Raw genomic sequence first — 17135 nt, 5'->3', positions numbered from 1 at the left:
GTGACCCCGTGTGACAGAGTAGAACGGCCCCATAGGGCTTCCTAGGCTCTAAATCTTTACGGAAACAGACTGCCACGTCTTTCTCCCGCGGAGCCACTGGGTGGGTTTGAACCGCTGACCTTTCAGTTAGCAGCCGAGCATTTAACCATTGCCCATGCCAAACTCATTGCTGTCAAGTCGATTCTGACTCATAGCGACCCTCTAGGACAGAGTAGAACTGCCCCGTAGGGTTTCCAAGGAGCGCCTGGTGGATTCAAACTGCCGACTTTTTGGCGAGCAGCCAAGCTCTTCACCACTGTGCCACCAGTGCTCCTGCAAAGAAAAACGAGCTGTTAAAAAAAAAAGTGGTGAAAATACACACGCTAAAACGTTTGCCGGCACAATGGCTTCCACATTTACAATTCATTTCTTGTGTCATCAGAAACGACCTATATTTTACAGTAACGTGACCTCTAAGATCATTGTGGGTTCACATGCAGGTGTGAGAAATAATACAGGCACTTGTACACTGATGCTCTTTGCAGCACTGTTCACCGTAGCCAAAAGGTGGAAATGACCAAAAGGTCCGTTACTGGACAAACACATCAACAAAATGTGGCCTGTCCATGCAATGGAATACTTGTTATTCAAACCCAAACCTTGTTAGACGCCGTTAAGTCAGCTGCAACTTATGACAACGTTATGTAAAATGTGAACTATCTGCAGATTCCTAAAAAAGTTAAACATAGAGTTAACATAGCAACTCCACTCCTGGATGTATACCTGAGAAAACTAGAACAGGTGTTCAGGCAGATATTTGTACACCAGCGTTCATACCAGGACTATTCACAGTAGCCAAAAGGTGTAAACAACCCAGGTGTCCATCAACGGATGAATGGGAAAACAAGAGGGTTGCTATGAGTCGGGATAGATTTGATTGATTTTTGGTTGGTCCGTCCATACAAGAGGGCATACTCAGCCAGAGAGAGAAAGAGAAGAAGACCTGACGCATCCCAGCACATGTATAAACCCTGAAAACATCACGCTGAGCTAAATAAGTCAGACATCAAAGGACAAACACCGTATGGTCTCACATGAAATAAGCAAATATACAGAAATCAAAGCTTGTTAGTAGTTACTGCGGGAGGTTATTGTTGTTTTTGTGTGGTGAAAATATACACAACAAAACATTGTCCACTTCATTTTACTTGGATCCACAATCAACAGCCATGGAAGCAGTAGTCAAGAAATCGAAAGATGCATTGCATTGAGCAAATTGGCTGCAAGAGAGCTCCTTGAAGTGTTAAAAAGCAAAGATGTCACCTTGAGGACTAAGTAACTGGACTACATAAAGAAGAACGGGCGTCAGGATCGCAGGAAGGCTCATTAACAACCTGTGATGTACAGATGACACAACCTTGCTTGCTGAAAGTGAAGAGGACTTGAAGCACTTACTGATGAAGATCAAAGACTACAGCCTTCGGTATGGATTACACCTCAACATAAAGAAAACAGAAATCCTCACAACTGGACCAATGAGCAACATCATGATGAATGGAGAAAAGATTGAAGTTGTCAGGGATTTCATTTTACTTGGATCCACTATCAACAGCCATGGAAGCAGCAGTCAAGAAATCAAAAGATGCATTGCATTGGGCAAACCTGCTGCAAAGGACCTCTTCAAAGTGTTGAGAGCAAAGATGTCACCCTGAGGACTAAGGTGCATCTGATCCAAGCCATGGTATTTTCAGTCGCATCATATGCATGTGAAAGCTGGACAATGAGTAAGGAAGACCAAAGAAGAGCTGACGCCTTTGAATTGTGGTGTTGGCGAAGAATATTGAATATACCATGGCCTGCCAAAAGGACGAACAAATCTGTCTTGGAAGAAGTACAACCAGAGTGCCCCTTAGAAGCAAGGATGGTGAGACTGCATCTTACATACTCTGGACATGTTGTCAGGAGGGATCAGTCCCTGGAGAAGGACATCATGCTTGGCAGAGTACAGCGTCAGCGGAGAAGAGGAAGACGCTCAAGAAGGTGGATTGACACAGTGGCTGTAACAATGGGCTCAAGCATAACTATGATTGTAAGGATGGCGCAGGACTGGGCAGTGTTTTATTCTGTTGTGCACAGGGTCACTATGAGTCGGAACCGATTAGACAGCACCTAACAACAACAACAACGAGGGGAGGGAGGGAGGGGGAAGGGGAAGTTTCTGCTTAGATGGCACAGAGTTTATGTGAACGGTGATGGAATGATTAGGGAAAAGACAGAGGCAGGGGTTGGCTGCACAACGTGAAGAGTGTAATCAGTGTCACTGAATTGTGGGTGTCGAAATTGTTGAAGCGGAGAATGTTTTGTTGTATATATTCACCGCAATAAAAGAAAAAAATCAACAAATAACAATGGACCACATCTACCACGGCCTCCAGCAGACTGAGTCCAGTACAACTAGATGGTGTCCGGCTACCACCTCTGACTGCTCTGACAGGGATCACAATAGAGGGTCCTGGAGAAAGATGGAGAAAAATGTAGAAGAAAATCCTAACTCACAAAAAAAGACCAGACTTACTGGCCTGACAGAGACTGGAGAAACCCCTGGAGTATGGCCCCTGGACACCCTTTTAGCTCAGTAATGAAGTCACTCCTGAGGTTCACCCTTCAGCCAAAGAGTAGACAGGCCCATGGAACAAAACAAGACTAAAGGGGCACAGCAGCCCAGGGGCGAGGATGAGAAGGCAGGAGGGGGCAGGAAAGCTGGTAACGGGGAACCCAAGGTCGAGAAGGGAGAGTGTTGACATGTCATGGGGTTGTTCACAATGTCATAAAGCAATACGTGTACTAAGTGTTTAATGAGAAGCTAGTTTGCTCTGTAAACTTTCATCTAAAGTACAAGAAAAAACAACAAACAGCAACAATAAAAAAAAAAAACAGAAAACCCATGTCATGGAATACTTCATCTACAAACTATCAAATGGGAAACGAATTTGCTGTGTAAACTTTCACTTAATACACACACACACGCATACACACAAAACCCTAAGAGACAACAAATAAAGACACAGTGCAGAGAAACCCACATACCCTTCGCCCAGTTTCCCCAAATGGTAGCATCTTGCAAAACCAGGGAACCTTGCATCACCAGCAGGACCCCTCGCGTTGCCTTTCTATAGCCACCTCCACTTCTCCCTACCCCACCTCTGTCTTAACCCCTGGCCACTGCTAACCTGTTCTCCGCGCAGTGTGATGGATCGCTTTGTGTGACCTTTCTAACCAAAGTCTTGTAACTCCCACCCAGGTGATTGGGCGGGAGTGCGTGATAGGGTCATCGTGGCCCACCAGAGGGATTGGCCAGTTCTGCCAGCCCGCTGGGCTTGAAATGAGCCCCCTCAGAGGTGGGAGAGAGATCTCACCGCCACCAAGGAAGAACACAGCCAGGATCGGAAAGGACACCCCTGACCCGGGATCCCTGCACTGAGAAGCTTCTAGAACCAGGAGATAGAGCTTAAAAAGCAGTAGCAGAGAAATGACAGCACAAGATTGTGCAGTGGGCTTCCCGGCCTACGGAGCGAGAAAGCTGAGTGCCTGGGGTGCCTCTGGGAACTTACTGGCAGAGCTAAAAGAGTTTTGTAACACTTCCCCGAGCAGGCCAGAGGCCTAGGGCCAGAGAGAGGTGTGCCTGCAAGCACGGCTGAGAATAGGCTGTCCTGATGGACGAACAGTATCCTGTGTGTTCCTTAGCCTGAATTGCAACCTGTTCCTTTCCTAATAATCCCCGTCATCGTCAGTATGGTCTGTGAGTCCTGTGTGGCCATTGGAATGAACGAACGAACCCAGCAGAGAAGTGGAGAGTGCCATGGGAGGGACGGCTGGTGTCAGAATTGGTAAAGACGGAGGAGAGAGGAGGCATGTCTGACCTCCGCCTCATAGGAATCAGCCTTCGGCTGTTGGTCTTGATTCTCCTTTCCCTTGCGAAGTTAGAGGAGGTCAGATGCTGCCCCCTCCGCACGCTGTTTCTATAATTTTGTCACTTCGAGAATGTCGTATACAAATATTGTACGACCTCACTAGAAGGAAACACTTGGAGTAGCCAGACATACAGAGATCAGGGTTTAACAGTGGTCACCAGGGGTGGGAGAGAAGGGGACAGAGGACATCTGGGTTTAGCTAGCAGGAGCTGTCTGTTCATGGGGACAGAAAACACGGCGGCAGTGGATGTTGGTGATGGCTGCCCAACACGACTGGTATAATCGGTCTCACTGACACGCGCAAGTGGAAAATATTCAATTGGTAAACGTTCTGTTACCTATATTTTTACGACAATAATTTTAAAAAATGTCATATGAATAAAATCATACCGTATGTAACTTTCTGTTTTTTTTTTTCAGCTCAGCCTAATACTCTTCTGCAGATCCCTGGGTGGTACGAATGGTTTCCTGTGTGCTTGGCTGCTAACCGAAAGTTTGGCGGTTTGAACCCACGGAGTGGTTTCACGGGAGAAAGACCTGGCAATCTGCTTCAGTAAAGATTAACAAAAAAAACACAACAGAACAAACCCGTTGCTCTCAAGTCAATTCTGACTCCTAGGAAGCTTATCAGACAGAGAACTGCCCCGTAGGGTTTCCAAGGCCGTAATCTTGATGGAAGCACGCTGCCACATCTTTCTCCTGCGGGATGGCTGGCGGGTTTGAACCACTGACCTTTCAGTTAGCAGTCAAGCTCTTAACCGCTGCGCTACCAGGGCTCCTCTCATAAAGATTACAAAAAAAAAAAAAGATTACAGCTGAGAAAACCTTACGGAGCTCTGTTCTACTCGGTAACACACGGGGTCGTCGTGAGTAGGAATCGACTTGATGGCAACAGGTTTGATTCAATTTTATTTTTTGTTTGTAATCATGCTGGCATTGAGAAGACTGAATTACAAGCAAACAAAAATCGAATTCTTCCTCACCTGGCTTAGGATACTGAATCACAGTTGAAAACGGCGGGCCACTGGTCACTGTTATGGTATAGTTGGTCGTTTTGCACAGAAGAAATGCGTAAAACTGGCAGTAGGTGGTGGTATTGTCTGCCTGAGAAGGACATAATGATTTGGCAATTGTTTAGAGAACACACTTAGTGGGATATTAATAATGTTTAGATTTTTAAATAAAACAATAGAAAATTTTGTATGAAAATAACTCCATTTTAAGAATAAGTATAAACAAACATCAAACTTGTTACCACCGAGTCGATTCCAACTCAGCAACCCTACAGGACAGAGCAGAGCTGCCCCATAGGGTTTCCAGTGAGTGGCTGGTGGATTCCAACTGCTGACATTTTGGTGTGCAGCTGAGCTCTTAACCACTGCGCCACCAGGGGTCCAAGAATAAGTACAGAGAGATGATAATTTTTTAAAGCAAGAAGGGAAATTGCAATAGGGATCAATGAGACAGTTGGGTTTGGGGTTCGGAGCGGCGGGTCGGGGCTGATGCTTTCTGACGTGATTTTTCACTGGGTTCAGGTTCAACCTATTTTCACAGCAACCCTTTCTCGTGATGTCTTAGCCTCCTAGGGCTGTGTGCTCCTTAAGGTGTCAACTTGGCGGGGCCGTGATTCTCAGTGGTTTGGCAGTTAGGATGTAGTTTGGCTGTGGTATGATGATGTGATCACTTCCGTGACGAGATTTGATATAATGTGATCACCTCCATGATGGGATCTGCCATGAGCAGCCAATCAGTTGAAAGGGGGTTCCCTTGGGGGTGTGGCTGTGTCCAGTACAGGTGGACTTTCTGGCTTTCACCTGCTCTGGACTCTTCAGCTGGCCCCTGTTCATCTGAACTCCGGTTCTTGGGACTTCAGCTAGCAGCTTACCTGCCGCCTCTCCAGCTGATCTTGGGTTTGGTTGATCTTCACAGCCTGTGAGCAAGAGCCCTGCTGTCTGACCTGCCGATCTTGGGTTCACTAGCCCCTGAGGCTACGAGAATCAGGAAAAGCCGCTATCCTTGACCCACGGACTTGAGATGTTCAGGTCTCTACAACTTCTTGAGCCCCTTCCTTGACGTAAATCTCTTTCTATATATATTCATATGCTTTACTGGTCTGGCTTCTCTAGAGAACCCGGCCTAAAACAGGCTGCCATAACAAGATACCACAAAGTGGGTGCCTTTGAAAAACTGGAATTTATTGTCTCACGGTTCTAGAGACTAGAAGTTTGCATTCAGGACACCGTCAGGGCTGTGCCCTTTCTGTCTGCTCCAGGGGAAGATCCCTCCTCGTCTCCTCCAGCTTCTGACAGCCCTGGGTGTTCCTTGGCTGTAGACACATCTTCACCGGCTTCTGATTGCCTCTGTGAGTTTCTGTACCTGTTCCCTCTTCTTGTAAGGCATCGCTCAGAAGGGGGAGCCCCAACCTGGGGACTCATCTTCCAACAGTATATCAGACAATGTTATGTTGTGATCCACAGGGTTTTCAGTCAATGAGATAGACTGACACAGTGGCTGCAACAATGGGCTCAAGCATGATAGTAAGGATGGCGCAGGACCAGGCGGTGTTTTGTTCTGTTGTACCTAGGGTCACGATGAGTCAGAACTGACTCGGCCGCTCCTAACAACAGCAATACCAATTTTCGGAAGTAGATGGCCACGAAGCAGGCCTGGTGGCACAGTGATTAATCCGTCGGGTGCTAACCGAAAGGCCAGCTATTCAAACGCACCAGCCGCTCCACGGGACAAAGATGTGGCAGCCTTGGAAAACCTATGGGGGCAGTTCTACTCTGTCTTATAGGGTCACTGTGAGCAGAATCATAACAGGTCAGATTGCCAGGCCTTTCTTCCTGGCCTGCCTCAGTCCGGAAGCTCTGCTGAAACCTGTCCACCACGAGGGACCCTGCTGGTATTTGAAATAATGGTTCCTGCTCACTTTTGAGACATAAAAAGAGAAGGTTAGGCACAGAAGCAGACACAGGGGGAAGACCCACACCATCTGAAGACAAGGGAGGCAGACCAGTCTAAGCCAGGAACTCCAAGCTTGGCCAGCTACAGAAGCTGAGACAAGGACCTTCCCCCAGAGCCAACAGACAGACAGCCTTCCCCTAGAGCCGGCACCGCGAATTAGGACTTCTAGCCTCCTGACCTGTAAGAGAATAAATTTCTCTTCGTTTAAGCCGCCCACTTGTGGTATTTGTGTTATGGCAGCACTAGATGACTAAGGTTGGCTCTACTGGTACTCAAGTCACCAAGGAGGACGGAGACATCTAGAGTGCTAAGTCAGGAATGTGGTTTACCTTGCTGAGATACACTGAGCCTGTGGAGCAGGTAACTTCGGCGACACTTCCGTTGAGGTCCCAGACCACTCTTCCTCGTCTTGGATCCACCCTGATGTTGCTAATTGGTGCGCCTGGATCTGAAACGTTGACAGGTTAGTTAAGGACAAACCACCATGTACAGCGGCTTCGGGGTGACATCTTGACGGGAACTTCTTTCTCCTGAGTTACCTAATAACCCGCTGCCGTGGAGTTGACACCAACTCACAGCGGCCCCGTGTGTGGCAGAGTAGAACTCTGCTCCACAGGGTGTTCGATGGCTGAGTTTTCGGAAGTAGATCACCAGGCCTTTCTTCCAGGGTACCCCTGGGTAGCCTTGAAGCTCCAACCTTTTGGTGAGCAGCCAATCACATTCGCCATTTGCACTATCCAGGAATAGTAATAAGTATAAAAATAAAGAAATAAAGGTTGCCATAGAATCGATTCCAACTCATAGCAACCCTATAGGACAAAGTAGAACTGCCCCCTAGGGTTCCCAAGGGGCGCTGGTGGATTCCTACTGTTCAGCTTTTGCTTAGCAGCCTTAACTCTCATACCTCATATGGATGTGAAAGCTGGACAATGATTAAGGAAGAACAAAGAATTGACGCCTCTGAATTTTGGTGTTGGCAAAGAATATTGAATATACCATGAACTGCCAAAAGAACGAACAAATCTGTCTTGGAAGAAGTACAGCCAGGCAAGGATGGCGAGACTGTGTCTTACATGCTTTGGACATGTTGTCAGGAGGGATCAGTCCCTGGAGAAGGACATCATGCTTGGTAAAGTAGAGGGTCAGTGAAAAAGAGGAAGACCCTCAACAAGATGGAGTGACACAGTGGCTGCAAAAGTGGGCTCAAACGTAACAGTTGTGGAGCTGGTGAAGGACTGGGCAGTGTTTCGTTCTGTTGTACATGGGGTCGCTGTGAGTCGGCACTGATTAAACAGCATCTAACAACAACAGGCACAGAAGAAAGCAGACACGAGGGGAAGACCCCCACTATCTGAAGACGGGGGAGCCGGGCAGTCTACAAGCCCAGGAACTCCAAGTTCAAATGGCTAGAGACAGTGAGACAGGGACCTTCCCCCAGAGCCGACAGAGAGACAGAGCCCTCCCCTAAAGCTGGCACCCTGAATTCAGACTTCTAGCCTCCTGAACTGTGAGAAAATTAATGTCTGTGTGTTAAAGCACCGCTAGGTAACCAAGACACCTGCACAGGACCCAGCCTGGATCCCAGGGCCACAGCTGTACCAGACTTCAGTCTTATCTAAGAGCCAGACGGGTGCCAGCTAGTAGGGTTTGAAGGGTGTCTGAAAGGAAACCCCACACCTGACCAGGAAACCAGTATTGCCCAACATCTAAGGCCATCCGGAGATGTCCAAATTCTGCTGACCCCAGAGCTGCGGTAGTTCAGCCCTCAGGAAGTAGAATGCACCCAAAATGTCTGCAGAGGACAAAAAGGCAGTGGTAGCTAGGTGGTGGAGTTCTCGCCTTCCACACGGGAGACCCGGGTTCAATTCCCAGCCAATGTACCTTATACACAGCTAGCACCGGTCTGTGAGTGCAGACTCACGTGTTGCTGTGATGCTGAACAGGTTTCGAGGGAGCTTGTAGACTAAGACTAGGAAGAAAGGCCCGGAGATCTCCTTCCAAATATCAGCCAACAGAAACCCTAGAGATCGCAACGGCCTGACCCATAACCGATCATGAAGATGGCGCAGGACACGGATGGTTCTCCGCAGCAGGCAGAACCAGCGGCCACCATTTTGGGTGTCCAGGAAGTGCAAACTAGGACAAAGTGGTGAGTTTTTGTCATCTCCGTCTGGCACAGGACGATCCCGTGAAGGGACTTTGCAGATGAAATTAAGGACGCAAATTATTTGACTTTGGCCTAATCCAAAGGGAAATCTTCCTGGGTGAGCCTGGTCCGATCAGGTGAACGTTTCAAAGAGACTCGGAGCACCAGGGAGGGTTCTCCTGCTGGCGTTGGAGAGGCAAACTGCCGTGGAGCTGAGAGCGCTCCATGCCGACAGCCAGAAAGACAACAGGAACCTCAGTCCTACAACCTCAACGAACTGAATCCTGCCGATAACCTGAACGTTAGCCATCGGGGAAGCTGAGTCAAGATGCACAGAAGTCTTCGTATATTTCTTACACGTTCACACACATCTACCACAATTGCAGCACAAACAGTTTAACTTAAGAACAAAACTCCTGACAGATGACGGACATCACGCGGTTTTCCGCGCGGGTACCTACCGGGGTCCCTTTCCAGCAGGCTGCCGACGGGCGTCAGAAACACCGCGAGCCAGACAAAGGACATGGTGGAGGCCAGTCCCTCGGGGAGAGGGGGGCTGAAAGAGAAGAGAGGGTCACCGTGTGGAGTGGGGCTGCCGGGGCAGGTGGGACGAGGGCTGGGAAGATGCTGAGCTCGTAATGAATGTGGTATGTGTGTCTGTGTGTCTCTGTGTCTGTATGTGGTATGTGTGTCTGTGTGTCTGTGTGTCTGTGTGTGGTATGTGTGTCTGTGTGTGGTATCTGTGTCTGTGGTGTCTGTGTGCCTGTGTGTGGTATATTTGCACGTCTGTGTGTGGTATGTTTTTCTGTGGTGTCTGTGTATGGTATGTGTGTCTGTGTGTGGTATGTTTGTGTGTCTGTGTGTGGTATGTTTGTGTGTCTGTGTATGCTATGTTTGTGGTGTCTCTGTGTCTGTGTGTGGTATGTGTGTCTGTGGTGTCTGTGTGTGGTATGTTTGTATGTCTGTGTGTGGTATGTTTGTGATGTCTGTGCGTGGTATGTTTGTGTGTCTGTGCGTGGTATGTTTGTGTGTCTGTGGTATGTTTGTGTGTCTGTGTGTGGTATGTTTGTTGTCTGTGTGTGGTATGTTTGTGGTGTCTGTGTGTGGTATGTGTGTCTGTGATGTCTATGTGTCTGTGTGTGGTATGTGTGTCTGTGTGTGGTATATTTGTGTGTCTGTGTGTGGTATGTTTGTGATGTCTCTGTGTGGTATGTTTTTCTGTGGTGTCTGTGTGTGGTATGTGTGTCTGTGTGGGGCATGTGTGTGTCTGTGTGTGGTATGTATGCGCCTGTGTGTGTGGTATGTATGTGACTATGTGTGGCATATATGTGTCTGTGTGTGGTATGTGGTGTCTGTGTGTGGTATGCGTGTCTGTGTATGGTATGTGTGTCTGCGATGTCTGTGTGTCTGTGTGTGGTATGTGGTATCAGTGTGTGGTATGTTTGTGATGTCTGTGTGTGGTATGTTTGTGTGTCTGTGTGTGGTATGTTTGTGTGTCTGTGTGTGGTATGTTTGTGTGTCTTTGTGTGCTATGTTTGTGTGTCTATGTGGTATGTTTGTGTGTCTGTGTGTGGTATGTATGCGTCTGTGTGTGTGGTATGTATGTGACTATGTGTGGCATGTAAGTGTCTGTGTGTGGCATGTGGTGTCTATGTGTGGTATGTATGTGACTGTGTAGCATTTATGTATCTGCGTGGTACGTTTGTCTGCAGTTTCTGTCTGTGGTGTCTGTGTGTGGCACGTATGTGTCTGTGTGAGGCACATATATGTCTGGTGTGGCACGTATGTGTCTGTGTGTGGTATGTATGTGTCTGTGTGTGGCACGTATGTGTCTGTGTGTGTTATACGTGGTACGTGTGTGCACTGTGGTAGAAGAACCCCCCCAGCGTGGCACATTCTTGGCTTGACCCAGATCCGGACACCAGAAGACACCCCCACTGAGCCAGGAAATGGGCAATAACGTGGCGGAAGGAACTTTAATTAAAACCATGAAATCCACGCAGACTAAATTTCCTGGACGGACTTGTTACGGTAAGGCTTGCCTGCGAGGAGCTTCCCCAAGTGCCATGGAGCCCTCGGCAGCCACTCTTCTGGCCCCTCACCCCATGGCCGGCCATCTGCAGCCCTGGGGTACAGTCCTGATCTTCTTAGTTCCCCCACCCTGTGATTACCCTGGGGGCCCCTGAGACCAAATTCAGCTTATCAACAATGTGGGGTCCTTCTGCGGGGTCCCTGTGGTGTAGCCCCGGTCTCCCTAGTTCCCCCATCCCATGACAACCCTGGTGGAGGGTCCTGAAACCCTGCACAGCATACTAACATTATGGGGTCCTCCTGCGGGGTACCTGTGGTGCAGCCCTGGTCTCCCTAGTTCCCCCATCCCACGACCACCCTGGGGGAGGGTCCCGAAACCCCACATAGCATATCAACAATGTGGGGTCCTCCTGCAGGGTCTCTGAGGGCCAGCTCCAGTCTCCCTAGTTCTCCCACTACGTGATCGCCCTGGGAGGGGGAGCTGAAACCACACACAGCATACCAACAATGTGGGGTCCTCCTACAGGGTCCCAGCTCCTGGACCCCACAGCAGACCATTCACCATTTGTACCACCCAGGGGTTCCCTGAGTGTGCCAGGCCCCCATATACACAGACCCTTCAAACACAGCGAGGATTACACAGTGAGGGGTCTTTCCTTGCAGAAAGAAGTTAGCATCCTCCCACGAGCCAGATAACCAGATCGCCTGAACAGCGTCATCATTGCGGCGATGGTGCGGGGGTGGCAGCGGAGGACGCGGGCCGAGGGGGGTGAGGCTCAGGCCCCTTTGCAGCCCTGGACCAGCACAGGGAAGCTGTGGTAGAGCAGGCAGGTGTTCCCAGGCCTGGGATGGAGCCCTGAAGGCTGGAAGGGGCGTCCAATGGCTGAGTCGTGGTCCAATCAGTCGGCCGACAGGTAAGACCCCGCACAGGTCTCAAAGGTGGATAAAACTACAGGAAGAAGATCAAAAGGGGCACCGGGGCACTCACACCCTGGGGTGTCAGACGTAGGGGGAGGCGTTGAGCAGCCAGGGCAGATGGCCAGGGAGGGGAGCACCTACAGCAGGCTGCCCAGATGAGGTCCTCGCTGTCAGCATCAATGCCTGGAGGGGTCCCGTCCCAGCTGGACCCACAGAACGGGAATCTGGGGCCACGGGAACCAGGGGCACAGTTCTACTCTGCCTCACATAGGGTCGCCGTGGGTCAGGGTCAACTCCTCAGCCCCTGGTTTATTAAAGTTGAATGTACATAGGATGAAAGTCACCGTTTTTACTGCACACAGGATAAAAACACACCAACTTAGGATGCTTTCAAGTTACCACGAACCCCTCTCACGGCTGTCTGTCTGTCTTTTCTTTTTGCTACATCTTCCCGTTGGTGATAGGCACTACATACGATGTTGCAGTGTGTCATTTATTGATGTTATCATTCTCAGGTGTTCAGTTCAAGATGTTCAATGTTACGATTTACTGTTCAGAACCCTACCGTATAGCAGGCTATGGCAATAATAATGAAAACTAAAACAAACAAAAAGCCAGCATTCGACTTAACGTCAGAACAGATTTACGACGGAGGCTTCGGAGCAGAACGCGAAGTGAGTCGGGGACGACCTGTGTTTTAGAGCATCCCGTCTGGTGGCGTTTAGTACACCCATAACATTGTGTAACCACCACGTCCATACCTCAGAATGTTCTTCCTCATTGCCCCCAAAGGAAGCCCCTGTCCCAGTTTACCAGTCACCCCCTTCCCACCTCCTCCCAGCCCCTAAGAAAAACCAAACCCTTTGCCGTCAAGTCAATTCCAACTCACAGCGACCCTATCGAACAGAGAACTGCCCCACAGAGTTTCCAAGGAGCACCTACCTGGTGGATTCAAACTGCTCACCTTTGGGTTAACAGGTGCAACACTTAACCGCTACGCCACCAGGGTTTCCGTCCCAGCCTCTAACAACTGGTAATTTACTTTCTGTCTCTGCGGATTTGCCTGTCCTGGGTATTTCGTATCAATGGAGTCAGACAATATGTGTCTTTCTGTGTCTGGCTGCTTTCACTCAGCAGCATGTTTTCAAGGTTCACGCATGTGGTAGCATGCATCAGGACTTCATTTCTTTTTATGCTGAATAACATTCCATTGTACGTACGAAAAAGCCAGTCACCGTGCAGTCGACCCCAACTCATGGCACCCTTGTGAGCGTCAGAGGAGAACCATGTTCCAGGGGTCAGCACTGCCTGATTTTTTTGGAAGTAGATGGCCAGACCTTTCTTCCAAGGTGCCTCTGGGTGAACCTGAACCTCTAGCCTTCTGGTTAGCAGCCAAGTTTGTGAATGGGGATCCTGGCTCATGGTGACCCCAAGTGCGGTCAGAGTAGAACTGCACTCCACAGGGTTTCCAATGGCTGATTTTTTGGAAGTAGACTGACAGGCCTTTCTTTTGAGGCACCTATGGGTGCACGCCAACCTCCAACCTTTTGGTCAGCAGCCAAGTACGTTAACCCTTTGCACCACCCAGGGACTCCACATTAAAACCACAGGTTGCCATCAAGTCAACTCTGTGTGTCAGAATAGAACGGTGCTCCCTAGGGTTTCCTTGGCTGTCATCTTTACGGAAGCAGATCGCCAGGCCTCTCTTCCGCAGCACCACCAGCTGTGCACTGCCAACATTTAGGTTAGTCGAGTGCAAACCATTTGCCCCACCTTCCACCTAACCCCACGCATCCAAGATGTGACCGTGTTGACACATAGTCCATACAAAGGCAATTTATGAGCTATTTGGCGTGCCGCTTAGAATGGGGTGGGTGTGTGCAGCTGGCCGGCAGCACCCCAGGTTGAAGTAGCGGACTCTGTGGCCCTATGTGGCCTGCGGTGCCTGTACTGGGCAGCACGGGGCTACAAGGACAGCAGACACAGGGGCCTCTGCCTGCCTTTGCCCCCTCCTCCTGCACAGAAATCAGACTCTCACCTTGAATGTGTAACAAAGTCCAGCGTCACAGGCAGCAGTGAGTCAGGCTGGTCTGGGGGTCCCCACCCAGGCGACGGGACCCGAGCTACCACTGGTGCTGTTCCCTTCGCTGCTCCGAAGGCAGCCTCCCCAAAGAGAAACTGGAGCTTGTTACGCCATTCAGGCTTTCTTATAGCATCTGGGTGGGGTCCACCCCTAAAATTCCCATCCAATGAGGGTCCAGATGGCCAGGGACCTGGTCAAGGATCCCCAGTCTGGCTCGGAGCCCTGAACTCTGGAGTTGGCGACATGGTGACCAGCTGCCCAAGCTCCCTGGAAGCAACGCTCTTTCTTTTTATTGTGTTATTTTCCTGTTCTCATTTCTTGGTGAGGGTTCCTCTTTGTTAAAATGACAGCTTATAATTCAAACCAGCTTGGGCAATTTCCTGCCATAGTAAAGTCAGCCCACAAGTATGAGTGGTCTTGATGAAAGACTTCCAGCCGTCTTCCTTGCCTATCCCATAGGAAGGCCCCCTCCCAGGCTCTGGGACACTGAGGGGCCCGTGTATCCTGGATGAGGTGGCTGCCCTCGGCTTACTGATAAAGTTCAACCCTTAACGTGGTGTCCAAGAACCCACGTTGCCTTTCCTTTCTGGCATTGTTGGCTGTTACTAGTTGCTGTTGGATCGACTCCAAGTCATGGGACCCCCATGCACAACAGAACAAAACGCTGCTTTTCCTGCACCATGTGCACGCCCGTTGCCGTGCTTGAGTCCATTATTGCAGCCACTGTGTGTTTTGAGTGCCTTCCAACCTAGGGGGTTCATCTTCCAACACTATATCGGACGTGTTCTGTTGGGATCCATGGGGTTTTCATTGGGTGATTTTCGTAAGTAGATTGCCAGGCCTTTCTTCCTAGTCTGTCTTAGTCTGGAAGCTCAGCTGAAACCTGTCCACCATGGGTGACCCTGCTGGTATTTGGAATACCAGTGGCCTAGCTTCCAGCATCACGGCAACACACAAGCCAGCACAGTAAGACAGACTGACAGACTGACACCTGTTATTTCCTGTACCCTTTGCTGAGACGAAGCCTTCCCCTGACACCCTTGCCCACATTCAGTAGTTCCCCCACCTTTGCCTCATTCTTGTCGTCATCCCCCAGTTCCAGCCCAGTCTCATCCCCTCCCTGCTGCCTTCTCCACGCAGGCCAGCACCTGATACCACACCTGACACCATCAGCATCTACCCTGGCTGACCTGCCCCCTCCTGAGATGAAAGACCCCTAGGGGATGGGTCCGTCCTCTGCGCCCTTAGATCCTCCTCCAGGATCCAAGTTTTTGCTGTCTAATCAATTCCAACTCCTGGTACAAGATCAGTAGAAAAGAGGGAGACCCTCAATGAGATGGACTTACACAGTGGCTGCAACAATGGGCTCCAGCATAACGACGACTATGAGGATGGCACGGGACCAGGCGGGGTTTCCTTCTGTTTTCTGTGAGATCCCCATGAGTTGGAGCTGACTTGATGGCACCTAACAACAACAGCAACAGCGACCCTGTGGGGCAGAGTAGAACTGCCCCATCGGGTTTCCTAGGCTGTGATCTTTATGGAGGCAGAATGTCAGGGTTTTCTCCTGTGTGAACAGCTGGTGGGTTTGAATGCCTGACTTTCCGGTTAGCAGCCGAGCAATTAATTAACCACTGTCCAACCAGGGCTTCTATTCCCACAGGATTAAAAAAAAAAAAAAAAACAGAACTGTTGACATTGAGTCAATTCTGACTCATGGCGACCACACAGGATGGATTAGAACTGCTCCATAGAGTTTCCAAGGAGTGCCTGGTGGATTCAAACTGCCGGCCTTTGGGTTAGCAGCTGTAGCTCACCATAGCTCTTCATTTGATTAACAATCAGGGAATCTAAAAACGCACAGCATGCAAGTGTTCTGGGATGGCTAGAATAAAAGACCACATGCTAGGTGGCTTAAAACAACAGACATTTACTCTCCCATAGTTCTGGAGATCAGAAATCTGAAATCAAGGTGTGAGGAGATCCATGTCCCCTCCAGAGGCTCTAGGGGAGGACCTCCCTCATCTCTTCCAGCTTCTGGTGGCCCCAGGCATTCCTGGGCTTGTGGCCACCTCACTCCAATCTCTGCTCCGTCTTCACACGGCCGTCTCCGCTCTGCGTCTCTTCTCTTTTGTAACAATACCACTCAGATGGGATCAGGACCCACCCTGCTCCAGTATGATCTCATGCTAACTGATGACACCATCAAAGACCCCATTTCCAAATGAGGTCACATTCACAGGTTCCAGGGGTTAGGACTTCAACATGTCTTTTAGGACTTCGACTCCACTCAACCCACAGGAGCTCCTGGGTGGTGCAAGTGGTTAACGGCTCAGCTGCTAACAGAAAGGTTAGAGGTTCAAGTCCACCCGGAAGTGCCTTGAAAGAAAGGTCTGGCAATCTGCTCCTGAAGAACTAGCTACTGAAACCCCTGTGGAGCCCCGTTCTCCTCTGGAGCCCCATTCTCCTCTGACACACATGGATAACCGTGAATAGCACTTGATTCAATGGTAGCTGGTTTTGTTGTGTTTTTAGTGGATTGGATGGTGCCCTCCCAAATTCACGTCCACTGGGAACCTAAGAATGCAAGCTTATCTGCAAACAGGGTCATTGCTGTTGGAATAGAGATAGGGGTCTTGGAATGAGATCTTCCTGTATGAGGGTGGGCCTTTATCCAGTGATGAGAGTCCTTATAAGAGAGAGGAGACACACACGGAGACACAGAGGAAAACACCTGTGTGAAGGCGGAGCAGAGATTGGAGAGATGTGGCCACAAGCCAAGAGCCCTTGGAGCGACCAGACGCTGGAAGAGGCAAGGAAGAATTCTCTCCTAGAGCCTCCGGAGGGAGCGTAGCCCTTGATTGCGGACTTCGGGTCTCCAGAATTGAGAGGACACAACAAATTCTTGTGGCCTTCAGCCCCCCGGTGTGCAACACTTTGTTACTGCTGACCCAGGACACCCACAAAATCACTATGCTTCCTTTTCCTTCTCTGATCCTCACTCAGCCCCTTGTGCTCTCGTTCTGCCCTTTAGGGACCT

At 49.7% G+C, this 17135-nt stretch overlaps 1 protein-coding gene across 3 annotated transcripts in view; it reads right to left on the bottom strand.

The window, feature by feature from the left end:
* Window positions 1–14671, bottom strand: part of LOC135227243 (interleukin-3 receptor subunit alpha-like) — a 29437-nt gene extending 14766 nt beyond the window's left edge. The window contains exons 1-4 of one of the 3 annotated variants that reach the window (XM_064277878.1): window positions 14051–14671; window positions 9525–9619; window positions 7247–7365; window positions 4934–5054 (exon numbers count right to left, since the gene is read on the bottom strand). In XM_064277878.1, the coding sequence (XP_064133948.1) occupies window positions 4934–5054; window positions 7247–7365; window positions 9525–9588 (304 nt within the window). In that variant the 5' untranslated portion in view covers window positions 9589–9619; window positions 14051–14671. The remainder of the gene's footprint in view (window positions 1–4933; window positions 5055–7246; window positions 7366–9524; window positions 9620–14050) is intronic. The other 2 variants (XM_064277876.1, XM_064277877.1) reach the window with 2 other exon arrangements.
* Window positions 14672–17135: the final 2464 nt, after the last annotated feature.

Source organism: Loxodonta africana, chromosome X (genome assembly GCF_030014295.1).
Source record: "Loxodonta africana isolate mLoxAfr1 chromosome X, mLoxAfr1.hap2, whole genome shotgun sequence".
Classification (NCBI taxonomy): Eukaryota; Metazoa; Chordata; class Mammalia; order Proboscidea; family Elephantidae; genus Loxodonta; species Loxodonta africana.
This window is presented reverse-complemented; position numbering and strand designations above follow the sequence as displayed.